Source organism: Lutjanus erythropterus, chromosome 24, assembly GCF_056507025.1.
Source record: "Lutjanus erythropterus isolate fLutEry1 chromosome 24, fLutEry1.hap2, whole genome shotgun sequence".
NCBI lineage: Eukaryota > Metazoa > Chordata > Actinopteri > Lutjaniformes > Lutjanidae > Lutjanus > Lutjanus erythropterus.
The window spans coordinates 19,320,001-19,339,284 of NC_139340.1; the positions used below are offsets into that span (position 1 = coordinate 19,320,001).

Below are 19,284 nucleotides of genomic sequence, written 5' to 3' on the forward strand. Positions count from 1 at the left end.
TGACATGTGTTGTCACATGATTCTCTATTAAAAACATTTTAATCCCATCATAACATTGTAATGAATAAATAACATCTTCATGAACGTAAAAACCTATTTTATTTTATTTAAGTTAATATTTAATTACATGTTAGAAACTTTATTCATCAGAGGGACAGATTTTCAGCTAGCGGTTGACGTTAGCGTCTCCACTTCATGTTATGTTAGCCTAGCTTCTTGGCAGGAAATGGCTGGACAGCCTCGTGACTATATTTAGATTATAGGTACATTTTATTATTTATTTATAGAACTTGTGCTGTATAATAATTAAATCCCCTTAAAACGGACTTTTTTCTTTTATTTATATTTGCAGGTATTTATTTATTTATTCAATTTGTTTTGTTGTTGTTTAACGTTTTGATTTTATGCTCTCTGGATTTATTGTCACATATTGCTTATTTGTGTTTATTTAAAAATACTTTGATCAATAAAGGTTCAATACAAAAAGGGAGCCACAAAAGGTCTCGCGAGACTTCACACTTTTAATCCAAATTACGGTCTTCGTCCAACCGTAACCAGATATTTTCTATCCTTAAACCCGTGCAGATGTGAACCACAGCAACAGTGACGTCATTAAACATCTTTAATTTGAACAAAGAGCGCTGTGAGAAAACAACGAGGAGAAATCTCGCGAGAGTTTCACAAATCTAGGGTTCCCTCTGTGGAGGAACCCTGGACGGAGCTGCGCCTCTCAGTGTCTGTCTGAGCAGCTTGGACAGAGACAAAACTTTGTCCTACAGGGGAAATACATGTCCAACATGTCTGTGTGAAGACACCGCGTGCTGCTGCCTCCACGAGGACACGTCTCACACCTGAACGATCTGCTGCTGCTGCGTCACACACAGCTAACAGAGCTAACGGAGCTAACGAAGCTAACAGAGCTAACTGAGCTGAGTGGTGTGGACAGACGGAGAGAACAGACCGTCTGTGACTGTGGTTGTGTGTCTGTCTGTCTCTCACACACACACAGTCTGCAGGTTGGTGCATTTATGTTTATTTTGTTGTTGTAGATCAGCTGTGATGTTCCGGAAGTGATAACCCTGCTCATGATGTCAACACATTTATATTATTGGTTAGAATGTTGTGACGTCACAGGTTGACTGGATGATATAAACTCAGTTTTAACTGGAAAATTGAAATAATCACCAGAAAATCCTTAGTTTTTTAAAAGCTGAGGCCACGCCCCTTCCGGTGTAAACATTATGAATGTTAATTAACAACGAGAGACAAATAATAAACAAACAAATAATAAGGAGATTTTTTCAGTTACCAAATAAATAAAAAGTCTAAATTTAATATTTATATCTGCAGTTCATGTTTTATTAAGGAAATACAAAGTATTTTCAAAGATTCAAGTTTATTTAAACAAGAAAAGTACATTTTCTCAGTAACCCTGACAACACTTTTTAAAATCTGTATCAAAATTTAAGTTGCCTTGAAATTTTGAGTTGTCTCAACTTTTTTAAAGTTTCTTTTCTCGATGAGAGGAAATTCTGCACAGTTAGTTTTGTCTCACAGCGAGGAAACGTGGTGAAAATATTCTAAATATAATGTATATTATCAACAACCATCTAAAACACTGACATACAACCACGCTGCAAAAAGAATGAACTGTCCCTTTAATGTAAAATGTAAAAACTGTCTTTCAGGAGAAATAATGAAGTGTGCTGTTGGTGGTGGAGCTCCGTCTCATGACGACGACACCAGCGGACGGGATGAAAGTTCTGGTGAGTCGATCTTTGATCTGTTCATTTCTTCACTGATGAAAACAAAACCAGCTGATCGGCAATAAAAACTCAACAGGTGAGATGAAATCCATCGTCACTGAATAAACATGAGATGAAAATGTTCTGCAGGTGGACGTCTTACAGGGAGGAATGTGAGTCAAACTAAACTGAGTCAAATGAAGTTAAAATAAATGGAGTTAAATGAAATCAATTCAAGTCAAGTGACAAAACACGGGACACTTGATGTGACCAGTGGTTTTAACGGGAACTAAAGTATCTCTTTGTTCTCCACAGACATCCAGCAGCTGGTGGTGAGTGAAGAAGAGGTTCCCCCTGAGCAGCACGAGTGGAACCCCCATCTAGACCAGGAGAACCCAGAGCTCCCACACATTAAAGAGGAAGAGGAGGAAGTGTGGACGAGCCAGGAGGGAGAGCAGCTTCACATCACCGGGTTCACTCCTGTCCCTGTGAAGAGTGAAGAGAAACCTCCGTCCTCATTCGCTCCTGTCCCTGTGAAGAACGAAGAAGACGATGAAGAGGAGAAACCTCCGTCCTCACAGCTTCATCAAAGACAAACTGAAGAGGTGAAAACAGAAGCTGAAGGAGACGACAGTGGAGGAGCAGAACCAGGCAGGGATGAGCCGCCACACTCCTCTGAGCCGGACACTGACGACAGCCGTGACTGGGAGGAGACCAGTGAACCTCCTGCTGGTGAGAAACCATTTAGCTGCTCCTCGTGTGGTAAACGGTTTCGCCGTAACTTTGACCTGAAGAGACACATGACAAGCCACACGGGGGAGAAACCATTTAACTGCTCCGTCTGTGGTAAAGGCTTTGCACGAAAGTCTGATCTGGGAAAACACACGAGAATCCACACGGGGGAGAAACCATTCAGTTGTTCTTTTTGTGGCACAAGATTCGCACAAAACACTCATTTGATCCGACACTTAAGAATCCACACAGGAGAGAAACCTTTCACTTGCTCTGTTTGTAAAACAAGTTTTAGTGGCAGGTACAGTTTGTCCAGACACATGAGAATCCATACAGGGGAGAAACCTTTTAGCTGCTCAGTTTGCAGTAAAAGATTCATAAATAAGGTGCATCTGACCCACCACATGGCCCGTCACACAGGGGAGAGACTGAGTTGCTCTGTTTGTAGTAAAAGATTTATACAAAAGGCAAATCTGACACGCCACATGGCACGTCATGTGGGGGAGAAACGACACAGCTGTGCTGTCTGTGGCAAAACGTTCAGTTGGCTTTATCAGCTCAAAAACCATCAGTGTGCCGGGTGTCAGTCCTCCCAGCCTTGTCTGAGCCAAACTGAAGAGAACAGAGGTGCAGAGAAAACAGAGACTGGTGAGGAGGACTGTGGAGGACGAGACGCACGGAGACATTTTCAACCAGCCAAGTCTGAGACCGATGACAATTGCTGTGATTCGGAGGATATCAGCGTACCTCATTCAGGTGTGCAAAACCACAAAGTACCTGTAACTGATTTGGAGTGTAAAACTGGAGACACATCAGTTAGCTCCTCTGAATCTGCTTCAAGCTCTGTCCACAAGGCAGATGTGCAGAAACACAGTGGAACGCAGACAGGAGTGAAACCATTCAGCTGTTCAGTCTGTGGGAAAAGATTCCCCTGGAAGAACTACCTAACAATGCACATGAGAAGCCACTCAAGAAAACATTTCAGCTGCTCTGTTTGTAAAAAAACGTTTCAGTGGAGAGGACAGTTTGCAAGGCACATGAGAATTCACACTGGAGAGAAACCCTTCACTTGCTCTGTCTGTGGCAAAGGATTTGCTCAAAAGGAAGCTCTGAAACAGCACACGAGAGTCCACACAGGGGAGAAACCCTTCAGTTGTTCTGTTTGTGGTAAAAGATTCACACACAGCTACAATTTGATCTTACATTTAAGAATTCACTCTGGGGAAAAACCTTTCACATGCTCAGTTTGTAAAGCAGGTTTCTGTCACAGAAGTGCTTTTGCCAGACACATAAGAATCCATACTGGGGAGAAACCGTTCAGTTGTGCTGTTTGTGGCCAATCATACACAAGAAAGGGCGCTCTGAGACGACACCTAACAGTCCACAGAGGGGAGCAGTCCTTCACTTGTTCTGTCTGTGGTAAAAAATTCACACAAAGATCCGCTCTGACGTCACACTTGAGAGTTCATACAGGAGAAAAACCTTTCACGTGCTCAGTTTGTAAAGCAAGTTTTAGTACTAGAAGCAACATGTTGAATCACATGAGAAGACATACTGGAGAGAAACTGTTCAGTTGTTCAGTCTGTGGGAAAAGATTCACACAAAGCTCACACTTGATTTCCCACCTAAGAGTTCATACAGGAGAGAAACCTTTCACGTGTTCAGTTTGTAAAACAAGCTTCAGTCTCAAAGGCACTTTGTCCAAACACATGAGAATCCATACTGGGGAGAAACCATTTAGTTGCGCTGTCTGTAGTACAAGATTTGCACAAAAAACACATCTGAGACAGCACATGAGAAGCCACACTGGAGAGAAACCCTTCACTTGTTCAGTTTGTAGTAAAGGGTTTGCAAATAAGGGAAATTTGAGACGACACCTGACTGTCCACTCAGGGGAAAAACCATTCAGTTGCAGTGTTTGTAATAAAAGATTCACTCAGGTTGCTCGCATCAAAAAACACAAGTGTGTTGGTGAAAGCAGCGGAAGTAAATGAAGCTACAAAGATGCATGTTGAGTCAGTTTCTTTCAGCAGGATAAACGCACTGAGGGCAAGTTACTATGTCACTGTATGTCATGCTGTAGACTCACAGGTCAGTCTCTGACAGGAGGGGGGGGGGGGCACCACAGTCAGGAACAAGAACAGTTCAGGTCAGTTTTTGCCCATCTGATTGAATAGCTCAGACGTTAAGAGGATGGTTTGAGAGCCTGAGGTTGTGAGTTTGATCCTTATGAAGCTCAGTGACTTTTGAAGATCAGAGTCTCAAGAAAAACTAAGACTGTCCAGTTCCGAGGAGGGAGGACAGGAAACAGGAGGGAGCAGTGGTAGGGAAGAAGGTTCGGGAAACATCACGGTCTGAGTTAGAATAATCCGCTCTCGCGAGATCTGTCGCAGGTCTGGGGTTCCCTTCTAGACGGCGGCGTTGATTTCCTCTGACAATAACAGCAGGAAAACTGTAATAAAGCGTCATAAACAGCACGTTCCTTCTCACAACAGTCCGTCATTTCAGTCTGGAGTCATTCTGTCGGTTTGAGCTCCGGTCGGTTTGTTTCTGAGCCTCAAACTGTCCATCTACTGTCCGCACAGCTGATGTTAGCTTAGCTGTTAGCCGCTTATCTTTGTGTTTGTGTCCGTTGAGCCTCAGAACTCCTAATAAACTTCACTTCATGTTGTCCTTGTCCTCCCCGTGTCCTCTGGTCCTCCACACGTCTTCATGAAGACAATTATCCGCTCAGGTTCCAACAGTTTCTGCTGCTGCGTCTTCGGAACAGTTTGCCGACACTGAGCGAAGACGTGGCGAGGCGGCAGGACTGACCTGGGGGGACGTTGTGTATCCTTATATTTTTAATAGTATGAGGTCATCTGTAAGAACGTTGATCATCTAACTGCTGGCAGATTGTTGAACACGTGTGTATAAGTGTATAGATTTGAAGGTGTATACTGATGTACATGTGCATAGATGTGATTAATAATTATATATTTCATATTATTTATGAAATGTTTTCTTTGGTTTTATTTTTTAATTTCTAAATTTGCTCTGTGCCAGAAAAACAAAAGAAAAACTTTAAACAATTTAAAAATGAGTTAAAAATCCTTCACAGTTTAAACGTTTGATCTTTTAAATAATATTTTCCAGCATAACCAAAGAGAAAAAAAGTCAAACCCACCTCAAAATACAGTTTGATCCCAGTTCTCAAGAATGAGCCACTTCAGAACTCATGAGGAAGCAGCTTTAAATCCACGTCTGTATTTAGATATTTCAAACAAATTCTTCTGCAAATCAAAAAAAAAAAAAAAAAAAAAAAAAATGTTTGTCTTATTTTACTGTTTGTTTTTTTTACTTATTATTATTTTAATTTTATTCCAATTTCCTTCATGTTTAGGTTTAGTTAATGTCTTAATGTTTTTTTTACTCCTGTATTATTGATGCATCCGTTTTAATTGTTCACACTATTTACAGTTTACTTACTTTATACTTTAGAAATAAAACTAAATAAAGCAACACTGTGTTCTTTCAAAATAAATAAATAAAATATTTTTTAAGTAAAAATTCAGTTTTTGAGACCCGATGTTTCCATGAGCTGTGCTCATTTTGAAATACGTGTTCTGAACTTCTTAAATCTGATCCTTCAGTCAGTTTCTAAAAACGTAAAGTTGACACTGAAATTAAAAAAAAAGATTTGAAATAATAAAAAACTAAACTGTACAGAAAACTAAATTAAAACTGAACTGTTAGAGCTCTGTCTGTTTATTATTTAAACTTTTATTTCATATTCAGTGAAACTGACATCATGCAGTTTATCTTTTGTCCACCAGAGGGAGACACATCATCACCACTGAAGAAGAGAGGAGTTGAGTGTCTGTTCTGTCTGTTAACAGCTGCTCCACCTGGTAACACAGATTGTAACAGGACTCATTTTTCACTATTTTCTGATATTTTATTGACAAAACAACTAATTGATTAGTTGATTTTCTGTGAGAAAGATTTTCTTTCAAATCTTCCTGATCAATGACGTAAAACTGTCTGAAACAATCTGATAAAGAAAAAGATGTTGAGGCCAGAAAATCAAATCATTCAATAAGTTTTTAAATCTGCGACTTGTTCCTCTGATGTGTGACGAGTTCAGGTTCATTTGAAGGATCCAGAAAACAGAAAACGTCTCACATGGTTCCAAAATCTGACCTGAAATCATTACAGGACGTCGATCAGCTCTGAGGCTGCGACAAAAAAAAAAAAAAATCAGATTTCCTGAAGAGACGAGAGCAGGAATCACTTTAACTCTGTCAATTCTTGCAGCCTGGTGCTTTTTAAAACCTTTTTAAAACCTTTTAAAAACCTTTAACATTTTATTCTGAAAAAGACCAAAAACTGTCTTAAAATTCTTAAAGTTCATGTCAGAGTTTATTTACAAAGTTCTTCTAAATGAGACAAAAACAAACAAACAAATAAATCTGTAATCATGAACAGACTCCTGAAAAATCAAAGTGTGAACAAACCACTGCTGTGATGACAACAACAACAATGATGATTAAATTATTGATTAGACTGTAAACACTAATAAGACAATTTATTAACGAGTTACTGACATTAATCATCTATAAATTGTATTGAATAAGGTGATCAGTTCAGTCAGATATTTTTAATTTAATGCAGAATGACACTTTTTGCAGATTAAAGAAGAAACTCATTAATTAAATTAATTAAAATGTAATGAAGCAACAATCTAAACCTGCAGTCTGAGATCAAACTCCATTTAAACATCATTTAACCATTTAGTCCCTTTAAAAGATTATTAATGAACTGAACTGAAAATAAGTACAAATATTAACATTCACTTTCTTTTTTGTGTTTCTAAAACTCAAAGGCTCAATTTGATGTAAAGAAGAAAAACTGAAGTTTGACTGAAAACTGCAGTGAGTTTTTTTTTCTTTTTTTTTTTTTACAGTGTGACCGAAAGCTTTCTTTCAATTTTTTTCATGTCCTGAAAAGTTACAGTTTTGGAGACACAATGTCTCTGCTGCTTCTTTTTTACAGTTTAAAAACATATTTGGTAAAAAACAGAGATGAAAATAAAAGTACAGTTTTATTAAATAATCTAAAGCTCAAAGAACATTTTGCTACAGAAACACAGATGAGTAACGAAACACGTCCGTCTCCACATGTCCGTCTCTACATGTCCGTCTCCACACGTCCGTCTCTACACGTCCGTCTCTACATGTCCGTCTCTACATGTCCGTCTCCACACGTCCGTCTCTACACGTCCGTCTCCACACGTCCGTCTCTACACCGTCGTCTCTGCACCGTCGTCTCTGCACGTCCGTCTCTACACCGTCCATCTCTGCACCGTCGTCTCTGCACCGTCCGTCTCTACACCGTCGTCTCTACACCGTTGTCTCTGTACCGTCCGTCTCTACATGTCCGTCTCTACACCATCGTCTCTACACCGTCGTCTCTACACCGTCGTCTCTACACCGTCGTCTCTGCACCGTCGTCTCTACACCGTTGTCTCTGTACCGTCCGTCTCTACACGTCCGTCTCCACACGTCCGTCTCTACACCGTCGTCTCTACACGTCCGTCTCTACACCGTCCATCTCTACACCGTCGTCTCTGCACCGTCGTCTCTGCACCGTCGTCTCTACACCGTCCGTCTCTGCACCATCCGTCTCTACACCGTCCGTCTCTGCACCGTCGTCTCTACACGTCCGTCTCTGCACCGTCGTCTCTACACCGTCGTCTCTCCACATCCATCTCTACACCGTCGTCTCTGCACCGTCGTCTCTACACCGTCGTCTCTACACCGTCGTCTCTACACGTCCGTCTCTGCACCGTCGTCTCTACACCGTCGTCTCTACACCGTCGTCTCTGCACCGTCGTCTCTACACGTCCGTCTCTGCACCGTCGTCTCTACACCGTCGTCTCTGCACCGTCCGTCTCTACACCGTCGTGTCTACACCGTCGTCTCTACACCGTCGTCTCTGCACCGTCGTGTCTACACGTCCGTCTCTACACCGTCGTCTCTACACCGTCGTCTCTGCACCGTCGTGTCTACACGTCCGTCTCTACACCGTCGTGTCTACACGTCCGTCTCTGCACCGTCGTCTCTACACCGTCGTCTCTACACCGTCGTCTCTGCACCGTCGTCTCTACACGTCCGTCTCTGCACCGTCGTCTCTACACCGTCGTCTCTGCACCGTCCGTCTCTACACCGTCGTGTCTACACCGTCGTCTCTGCACCGTCGTCTCTACACGTCCGTCTCTGCACCGTCGTCTCTACACCGTCGTCTCTGCACCGTCGTCTCTACACCGTCGTCTCTACACGTCCGTCTCTGCACCGTCGTCTCTACACCGTCGTCTCTGCACCGTCCGTCTCTACACCGTCGTGTCTACACCGTCGTCTCTGCACCGTCGTCTCTACACGTCCGTCTCTGCACCGTCGTCTCTACACCGTCGTCTCTACACCGTCGTCTCTGCACCGTCCGTCTCTACACGTCCGTCTCCACACGTCCATCTCTACACTGTCGGTCTCTACACGTCCGTCTCCACACGTCCGTCTCTGCACCGTCCGTCTCTACACCGTCGTCTCTACACCGTCGTCTCTACACCGTCGTCTCTGCACCGTCCGTCTCTACACGTCCGTCTCCACACGTCCATCTCTACACCGTCGTCTCTACACCGTCGTCTCCACACGTCCATCTCTACACCGTCGTCTCTACACCGTCGTCTCTGCACCGTCCGTCTCTACACGTCCGTCTCCACACGTCCCTCTCTACACCGTCCGTCTCTACACCGTCGTCTCTACACCGTCGTCTCTCCCTGGTTGCTGTTGCTCAGTCTCTGATAAAACCTTCGCCATGACTGCAGTGTCTTCCCAGACCAGATCCAGAAACCAGACGTGATCCCCACGATCATGGTCATCAGGTACTTGATCATGAACACAGTGAAATCTGGTGTCAGTGGCGCAAAGTTTCCCGCCGGGCACGGCACGGCGAAGCGCTTGCACATCTGCATGTGCCACGTCCGCTCCCACTGCGGCCGGAACGCCTGCTCATAGAAGTGGCAGGCGATGACGATGGTGGCGGGCACCGTGTACAGCACGCTGAACACGCCGATACGCACCATCAGCTTCTCCAGCTTCTCCGTCTTGGTGCCGTCGTGCTTCATGATGGTGCGAATGCGGAAAAGCGACACAAAGCCTGCCAGCAGGAAGGAGGTGCCAATGAAGAGGTAGACAAACAGTGGTGCGAGGACGAAACCCCGCAGGGCGTCCACATTGTAGATCCCCACATAGCAGACGCCCGTCAGCAGGTCACCGTCCACCTGCCCCATCGCCAGGATGGTGATGGTTTTAACCGCTGGCACCGCCCACGCCGCCAGGTGGAAGTACTGTGAGTTGGCCTCGATGGCCTCGTGGCCCCACTTCATCCCGGCGGACAGGAACCAGGTTAGCGACAGGATGACCCACCAGATGGAACTTGCCATGCCGAAGAAGTAGAGGATCATGAAGAGGATGGTGCAGCCTTCTTTCTTGGTGCCCTGTGTCACCATCTTGTATCCATCGACGCTGAACTTGTCCACACACACCACTCTGTCCTCCAGCAGGAAGCCGGAGGCGTATGCCACCGCCACCATACAGTAGCACCCAGACAGGAAGATGATCGGCCTCTCCGGGTATCGAAAGCGCCTCATGTCCACCAGGTACGTGAGGACGGTAAACAGCGTGCTCACACAGCACAGCAGCGACCAGATCCCAACCCAGAGGCGGCCGAACTTTAACTCCTCCTCACGGAAGTACATCAGTCCGCCGGGTCTGGACACCTCGCAGGGGGCACCACAGTCCTTTGCTCCCAGGAAGTGATAGTTGAGGTAGGCGGGCACCTGGAGCTGCAGCGGGCAGGAAAAGGCGTGGCTAGTCCGGATGTATGGTGGAAGGGTCACCAGCTCGGGGCGGACGGGGGTGGGGTCAGACACGGGTCCGTCTGCGTCGGTCGTGTTCTGACCTACGCAGATCTCTCCGGCGCCGTGGACTGGGAAGTTCTCGCAGCGCAGCCTCTCGGGCCACTGGAAGCCGAACTTGTTCATGAGCGCCTCGCAGCCCTGCCGAGCGCGCTCACACAGAGACCTGCAGGGGGGGATGGCCTGCTCCAGAACCGTGCACACCGGAGCGTACATGGAACACAGGAAGAACTTCAGGTCCACGGAGCACTGCACTTTGACCAGCGGGTAGAACTGGTGCACCTCCAGTCCGGCGTCCTCCTGGTTGGTGTGTCCCAGCAGGTTGGGCATGATGGTCTGGTTGTAGGCGATGTCGGTGCACAGCGGGATGGAGATGGGCTGGCAGAAGCCGTGATCGGGGATGGAAATCCCCTTCTCGTACTGAGAGGAACATGGCGAGAAGAGGAGCACAATGATCAGACAGCAGCCCGTGATCCGGCTTCCTGCCGCCGCCATCACAGATGATCCGAAGAAGAACCGGTTTCCACTAGAGATGAAACGATAATTGGTTTCACGATAAAACTACTGACGCTTAGTGTTAAAATTTGAATGATCACTTCAATGAAAACAGTGACATCAAAAAGGACGTGATGTCATTTCAAGTGTCTGAAAGTCTCAATCATCTCTAGTTTCAATCAGCGATGAAAGAAAAAACGGTTTCACAATAAAAGTCCTGATAATTAGTATCATCATTAAAAATGATACTTCTTGTGATGTCAGAGTGTGATTACACAGCAGCAGTGTGGGTCAGAAGGACCATGATGTCATCAAAGCTTTGGAATCGATTCATAATAGAAGTTAATAAATGATCTCAGTGTATCAGAACCTTTTTAATAAAATCATCATATGAAGTTTTCATACCGTTTCATCTCTAGTTTCCACACTGAAGTCTCTCTCTCTCTCTCTCTCTCTCTCTCTCTCTCTGGAGTGAAACAGCTTCATTCATCCTTCAGCTTCTTTCACTTCCATCGATCCTTCATCTTATATCAACATCAGAAACTGACGTCAACGTCCGTCCACTTCCATCCAATTAACGCGCTGAGGCTAAAAGAAGAACTTCACTGAACTTTGTCCTCCTTCACGGTTTTCAGGAGTCTCTGTCCTCAGAGTCCGGGACTTGTCTCTGTCCTCAGAGTCCGGGAGTCTCTGTCCCCAGTCTCCGGGACTTGTCTCTGTCCTCAGTCTCCGGGACTTGTCTCTCTGTGTCCTGTCGTCACGGTCCGTCTCCTCCCGACTGTCCGCGCTCATCTCTCGGCCGCCTGGGCCGGTTTCCAGGCCCCCCGCCCACCAGCCCTTCCCGCTGTTCACCGAGGGGCGCCTTGAAACTCTCCTCCAATCGAATGCTTTGTTTCCTTGCTCGCAGCGCCGCTGATTGGTCGGTGGACGTGAAAGGGGCGTGGCGTTGCGCAGGGGTTTGGGCCACAGCGACAAGGAGACTCGTCTCAGTACAAATCTTTACTGGAAAAATAAAATATCACCCCGATAAATCGATTATATATCGATTATGTATGAAGTCCATTTCTGCCACTGAAAGAAAAAAAACATCCCCATGGTAAGAAATAATTATGAAATTAAAAAAAAGAAGTCAAAATTATAAGATAAAGTTATAATTTCGACTGTTTTTAAATCTGACAACACAAACCTGATGAAACGTACTTATTCTTACTTAATGCAATAATATGATAAATATTTATAAATGTATTTATAATAATCTAAGTGTTCAGATTAATCCGTTTTTCTGTTCAGTTTTTCACATCATAGTTGAGATGAGTCATCAATTAAAAGCTTCATGAGAAAATAAATATCAACACTTAAAACATCTGCATTATTTCAAAATAAAAGTTTTTATGTAGCAGTAACGCCAATGGCATCATTTAAAAAATATACATTTATTTACAATTAAAATGTTATAATTAATGTTTGTAAGGTTAATTTAAATATGAACGAGATTTAATTCATGTAAAAATATTTCTTTGAACTTTACATTTTAAATAAATTCCTAAAATTAAATACTGAACGTTTCATCATTGCAAAAACTAGTGAACTTAGTGAACATCAGTAATTAATGTGATTATAAGGTGTAAATGTAAAAGTGACAAAATGATCCAATTATGTCATTTTATCACTTCTGATATTTAATTAATAAGATTTTTTTTATTCTGACTTTATATCACATGGGTTGTGAGTTTGAGGTGTGATGTCATTCAGATTGTCGATCGTTCAAAGGAAAGAGTGAAAAGCTCAAAGAAAGACGTCTCAGGTGTCTCCAGCTTGTCCTCTCAGGTAGACAGACGACTGTTTTGAATCTAAACTTGAATCTAAAAGGCAGCTGCAGTTTGATTGTGACGTACAAGTTTGTTTGAGGAAATGCTGACAACTAAAATTCTTCAGTTCACATTAAGTTTCCTTTATTGGACGGGACAAAGTGTTGACCAGAGACCTGCACCACCTGTGCAGTCTCAGAACCGTCTCAGTCAGGTTTGGGTCCTGATCGACTGGATCAGACATTAATAATCTGTTTCTCAGACATGTTCATCGTTCCTTTCAACATCAGTCTTTAAAAAAACTCACAGAACAGAAAACTCTACCAGCCGTCCGTCATCCTGGATCAGACAGTTCATGTCCATGTTTTAATGTTAGTCTTTTCTTACAGGCAGGCAGAGACATTTGATCAGACATTTAAAGTTTATCTCTGTCCTTTTATCCATAGAATGATTTTTAACACATAATCTCAACTTTTTATTTCATCATTCTGCTATTTTATTCACATTTTTGACTTTTTTGTCCTAATTATGACTTTTAACACTTAATTTTATCTCATTCACTCATGAAACTGACCTGAACGCAGCCAAGTCTCTCCTCTTAAAATTCCCCTCGAACCTCAGTCTGTGTAATGTAAACACACACACACACACACACACACACACACACACACACACACACACACACACACAGTGTAAGAGCTGAGGAGCTGCAGCTCTGTTTGCAGGCAGGGCGGACATGTTGGATCTCTGACAGCCTCCACATCCCTCTGCAGGTCTGTCCTTCGTTCTCCACACTGACACACGTCTGACCAACATGATCCACTAAAACCCCCAGAAACAACTTCTTCTTCTTCTTCTTCTTCTTCTTCTTCTTCTTCTTTCTCTGAGCAGAGAATTACCTCTGTTTTTCCCAGCAGTCAGATTCTCTGCTGACACTGAGAAGAAGAAGGTTTTTATTTCCTGCAGGAAATGACTTGAACTGTTTTTCAGTGGCTGACCTCAGTCTTTAGTCTGGTCCCAAATTCAACTGTGATCATGATCAAATAGATTTTGAACATTAGAATCAGTGTAAAACACTAAACGGCCACAGAGACAGAAGACTCTTTGACTCTGTTTCCCAGTTTGAGTTTCAGGTTTCGAGGCAGATCTGAAAATATTTTTATTTTACTCCGAACAGAAAAGATGAACTTTCTGTTGATGATAAACTGTTTTTTTTTAATCTCTTCTCTCCATCAGCTGCTGGCAGTAAACTTGTTTCCTCACAGGTTATAAATGTGATCCAGATCCAGATCCAGATCCAGATCCAGGTCCAGCACACCCTGCAGAGGTCAGATGAAGGTCAGGAGATCTTCATCATCCAGCAGTCAGCATTAATCAGCTCCAGTTTTCCATGATTGTGAAACTGTGAAAGACGATCCACTGAGTCAAACCGTTCAGGAGGTTTTATAAGATCTGAACAAATGTCTGAAAAACATTTCACACAGTTTTAAAGGAAGAACGTTATTAAAAAAAAAAAAAGAGATGATGGAAACAAAAATCCAACAAAAACATGAAAATATCCAGATAAAAAAACATGAGTGAGTAAAGACTTATTATAAAAAATAAAGTGAAACGTTGAGTAAAGATGTGAAAAAACACAGAAACTGCAGTGAGAAAAAGATTCAAATGTGAATTTGAAGAGTTAAATCAATATCAGAGACGTTCTGTGCAACACGGCCGAGAGTCTCACTCTGACAGGTTTTCCACAGTAATTTATTTGACAGATGAGTTTCCATCGTTCCTCAGACGTGAAGTGAGCGGAGAATAAACACGCCGCAGCGTTAACCAAAACACCGCCGACGCCACAGCACCTTTTTAGGCCACAGCTCTTCAAAATAAAAGACCTGAACACCTCGAATGGTACCCATCTGTTACCACTCCCTCCGTCTACTCTTCTTCTACTGTTTACCTCTGAACATAAACTGCAGGAGGATCTTATGTTTATTTATATTATTATTATCATAATGTGTATTTATATAAACTGTTCCTGCCCCCCCCCCCCCCCGTCCAGCTTCATCTTTTCATCTCGTCTTACATTCCTGACAAAGTGGAGTTGAAGAAAACCAGAGATGGAGGTGAGGGCCTTCATCCTCCTCCTCCTCCTCCTCCTCCTCCTCCTCCTGAAACTGTCCAGTTCAGCCGGAGACGAGGACAAACGAGAGGATTCAACAAAAAATGATCACATCTGTAACAGCTGTGCAGCACTTAAAGGAACAGTCTGATATGACATGTTTAGCTTAGCTTAGCATAAAGAGCGGAAACAAGGAGAAACTTAAAAACTAAAGAATCTGTAAAAAATACTTTCATCTACTCAAACAATCACACAGAAAAACCTCAGTACAAGTGATGCTGCATTTTTTTTAAATATATTTTTTATATTTCATGTTGTTATTTTATGTATTTAATATTTTTATATTGTGGTTGAATGTCTTATATAAATGTTGAAGCACCTCTGGTCCTTCAGTTTGTCTGTTTTCTCGTCTGCAAACCGTCTGAAATCTGACGCAACAAACTGAAAACAGGGTTCGTTTAATTCACTCACCTGATTCTCCCTCTCTGCTTGTATTATTTCACGTCTGTTGATCTCTGAGACTAAATTCTTTCTGAAATAAAACCACCGTCCTGATGACAGAGGGACGAGGGACAGAGGGACGGGGGACAGAGGGACGGGGGACAGAGGGACGAGGGACAGAGGGACGGGGGACAGAGGGACGAGGGACAGAGGGACATTCCTGCACACTGGCAGCTGTGTTAAAGAGCACATGATATTAACATCCTATTACCATCCCATTCATACACATTAACATGACAAGCCGCCTGGAGAGGGGCCCAGATGCACTCTGGGATGGCGGGGACAAAGGAGCTCCGCCCACAGGTCAGAGCAGAGAAGAAGAGTAGGGATAAAAGACGAAGAAGAAGAAGAAGAAGAGGAGGAGGAGGAGGAGGACAAAGAGGGGGTTTCTGAGGGGGCGGGTCGATCTCCAATCACAAACCTCAGAGAGTTTTAACCCTTTAAATGCAGCTCAGACTCTCAGAGTTCACTTGATCAATCAGTTGATCGATTGATGATCAGATGGCTGCCTGATCTTTGGCTTTTATTCTGAAATCTTAGAAATGTTTGACTTTATTCTGAAAATCTCTCTTTTTTTGGTCTTTTATTTTGTTGCTGTAAATGTAATCCTGTACTGATTATTTAAATTTGGATTCAAAGGTCCTTGAAGATGTTCTGGGGGTCCTGGAGGGGTTTCCAGGTGTCCCAACAGAACTGAGTGATCCTTGAAGAGGTTCCTTGGATCCTTGAAAAAGTTCCTTGGGTGAGTTAATTTCTAACCTAACATCAGCGCTGTTGCTATGGTAACCTCATAGCAACAGCGCCGCCAGTGAATCTGTTGAAGTGAAACACGTTTAAAGGATTTTAGCTGACAGCCAATCAGAGAGCAGGACTCTCTGTTGCTAAGGTATAATTAATAATAAGGTTTACCCTTCAAAATAAAAGTCTTGGTGCCGAAGGCAGACAGTCAGTAAACATCATGTGAAAGTCGTCAGACTCAAACTCGATCAGCGTCTGATTACATTTAGTCTCATTCACAACAACAACAGTCAGCTGTGTGTCGTCACGGCAACGAGTCAGCCGAGGCGTTCCAACACAGTCAGTTTGTGTTTGTGAGTCGAAATTCAGCTCAGGACATGAAATGTTCCTGTTGTTTGTATATATTTATATATTTTATGTAGTGAATATGTCTTTTATTATATTTTTATTTATTCATTTATTGATCTATTTATTTATTAAAATAACCTGCAACAGACTCATCGATGAGTTCAATTTAGACGAGTCAAACATAAATAAATATGTTTGTTCAACATGAATATTTCTCAGTCTTTTAGCTTTAGCTGAAGCTAGCCGTTAGCTTTGACTTGCTATCGTGAATTTAACACACTGTTGTCATGGAGATGATGTGTTTGTTTCTGTGGTAAAAAGTTTGAAACAAGTTTTAGGTTTGTGGGGCAGAAAATCTGAGTTTTATTGTTTATTTTTATAAGAAAACAAAGTAAATGAAAATAACATCAGTGTGACTCTTCAGGGGCAGATTTCAAAGGCTGCTGTGCATTTTGATTTATTTATGATGAGATTTGTTCGAGTATTGTGAATGAATTTCCTCTCATCAAAACACAAACACTGAGTTATATATTCACAAACACCTTCTTCCTCTTTTATCTCTGCAATCAATCAAACCTCCACAATAAAACTTCCTGTCAATCAACACAATCATCGGCAGAATCATTTATTAATACATGAACGTGTTCAAAACAACTCGATGACAGTTTGTCTTCTTTGGTTATTTTTGTTCGTGGGTTTCTGAAGTCGCACCGACGTGTCCGTTTGAAGCTTCCGATGAGAAAAACAGAAAAACAAACAAACAAATAAATGAGAGCAAACAGACGGACGGCGAAGTTTCCAAATTTATAAAAGAATTTTAAAACAAAGTGATGCTTCTGTTCCTTCATTATTGGAAAACAATAAAAGTCCAGAAGAACCAGCGTCCAAACCAACAACATCACAAAACAAACAAAGAATGTAACAAACAAACATAATAAAAAATAATAAAAGCAGAATAGAATGAGATCAGAGACAAGAGCTTAACTAAAACTAGCACCAAACTTTAACAAATGTTACTGAATGACGATGTACTGTAAAACAAATTCAGAGTAAAGTACTAACTGTTAGCTAAGCTAAGAGCTAGCATAGCCATGTTTTAGCTTTCCTTTGAAAATATTACCACACTAATAAAAGTGCTAGTTAGCTATTCTTCACTATTTTGGTAATGATAATAATAATAATAATAATAATAATAATAATAATAATAATGATAATAATAATAATAATAATAATAATAATAATAATAATAATGATAATAATAGTCTTGTTTAAACATAAATTTAACATAATTCAGATTGTTTATATACTTTATGTATATTTGATATTTTTTCTTTCTTCTTTATTTGTATTTGTCCGTTATTAAAAATATAAGTGAATATTTATTGTTTGTCTGATGTCATTTTGAACATTAAAGACAATTTATTGTTAAACAGTAAAATATCTTCCAGTTCATTTCTCTGTTTAATAACATTTTTACAAAACAATCTGTGTTTATGAACATTAATAATATAATATAGAAAATATATTTTCTTTAAAGAATATCAGTCAAAATACCTGTCTGATTTATTTTAGCTCACTGGTCTGACTGGTCTGACTGGTTTCACTGGTCTGACTGGTTTCACTGGTCTGACTGGTCTCACTGGTCTGACTGGTTTCACTGGTCTGACTGGTCTCACTGGTCTGACTGGTCTCACTGGTTTCACTGGTCTAACTGGTCTGACTGGTTTCACTGGTTTCACTGGTCTGACTGGTTTCACTGGTCTGACTGGTCTGACTGGTCTCACTGGTCTGACTGGTTTCACTGGTCTAACTGGTCTGACTGGTCTGACTGGTCTCACTGGTCTGACTGGTTTCACTGGTCTGACTGGTTTCACTGGTCTGACTGGTTTCACTGGTTTCACTGGTCTGACTGGTTTCACTGGTCTGATTGGTTTCACTGGTCTGACTGGTTTCACTGGTCTGACTGGTCTCACTGGTTTCACTGGTCTAACTGGTCTGACTGGTTTCACTGGTTTCACTGGTCTGACTGGTCTCACTGGTCTGACTGGTTTCACTGGTCTGACTGGTCTGACTGGTCTGACTGGTCTCACTGGTTTCACTGGTCTGACTGGTCTTTGTGTCTGTGGGTCAAACTGGGAGGCGTCAGATGAAATGACAGGATGAAGACGTGCAGCTCAGAGGGAAAAACAGATTTGAGCAGATTGTTGGTGATTATTTAGATTTTTTCACGTCTGCTGAAGGTTTAATAGATTCTTGTTGACACACATGTGATAAAAATATCTGTAAATACATAAACTGTCATGGTTTTATTTTGGTAGTTGTGGTCCTCCCTCCTGTGTCTTGTTTTTACTTCCTGTCTTTGTCTGTTTTCCCTTTTGATTGTCATGAGTTTCACCTGTTTGTCCACCTGTCTCTTGTTAGTTTTGTCTGTTTAGTCCCTGAGTTTCTCTGTCAGTGTCAGTTCATGTTTGTTCCTCGTGTCACTCAGTCTGCATCCCGTCTTTCTTCCGTCTTTCTTCCGTCTTTCTTCTGTCTTTCTTCTGCGTTATTTTTCCCCTGGACTGTTTTTTGACTTTGTCTTTTATGGATTCTGTTTCTTTGGACTTTGGATTTTTCCCTCCCTGCATCTCAGTAAAGCCTTTATTTCTTGTGTTTAATTTCATTAAACCTTTTTCGGCTGGTTCTCTTGAGTCGTCTGCATTTGAATCCTTCACCTCGTAAAAAACATAACATAAACTAATTAGTGTGAAATAAATCAAATAAGTTTTGTACAGTAAATAAAATTTTAATAAAAGAGGGTTTGGGTAATGAGGTTTAATAATATCCAAATAAATCAAATAAATATAAAGATAG

The 19,284-nt window shown here is 42.1% G+C and overlaps 2 protein-coding genes across 2 annotated transcripts; one reads left to right on the top strand and one right to left on the bottom strand.

Annotated features, from left to right (window-relative positions):
* The first annotated feature begins 1,676 nt into the window (after positions 1-1,676).
* Positions 1,677-4,572, top strand: LOC146305042 (uncharacterized). Its single transcript, XM_084714057.1, has 2 exons — positions 1,677-1,766; positions 2,061-4,572. The coding sequence occupies exons 1-2, from the start codon at positions 1,697-1,699 to the stop codon at positions 4,469-4,471; spliced, it is 2,481 nt and encodes an 826-aa protein (XP_084570183.1). The 5' UTR covers positions 1,677-1,696; the 3' UTR covers positions 4,472-4,572.
* A 4,657-nt stretch (positions 4,573-9,229) lies between these two features.
* On the bottom strand, positions 9,230-11,362 carry LOC146305043 (frizzled-7-A-like). Its single transcript, XM_084714070.1, has 2 exons — positions 11,332-11,362; positions 9,230-10,957 (listed from the first exon to the last, which is right to left on the bottom strand). The coding sequence occupies exons 1-2, from the start codon at positions 11,337-11,339 to the stop codon at positions 9,274-9,276; spliced, it is 1,692 nt and encodes a 563-aa protein (XP_084570196.1). The 5' UTR covers positions 11,340-11,362; the 3' UTR covers positions 9,230-9,273.
* Positions 11,363-19,284: the final 7,922 nt, after the last annotated feature.

Excerpts from the sequence above, each read along its gene's own strand:
- LOC146305042 (XM_084714057.1), top strand. The coding sequence starts at position 1,697 with ATGAAGTGTGCTGTTGGTGGTGGAGCTCCGTCTCATGACGACGACACC. Across the intron at positions 1,767-2,060 it reads CGGACGGGATGAAAGTTCTG|ACATCCAGCAGCTGGTGGTG; the intron begins GTGAGTCGATCT and ends TGTTCTCCACAG.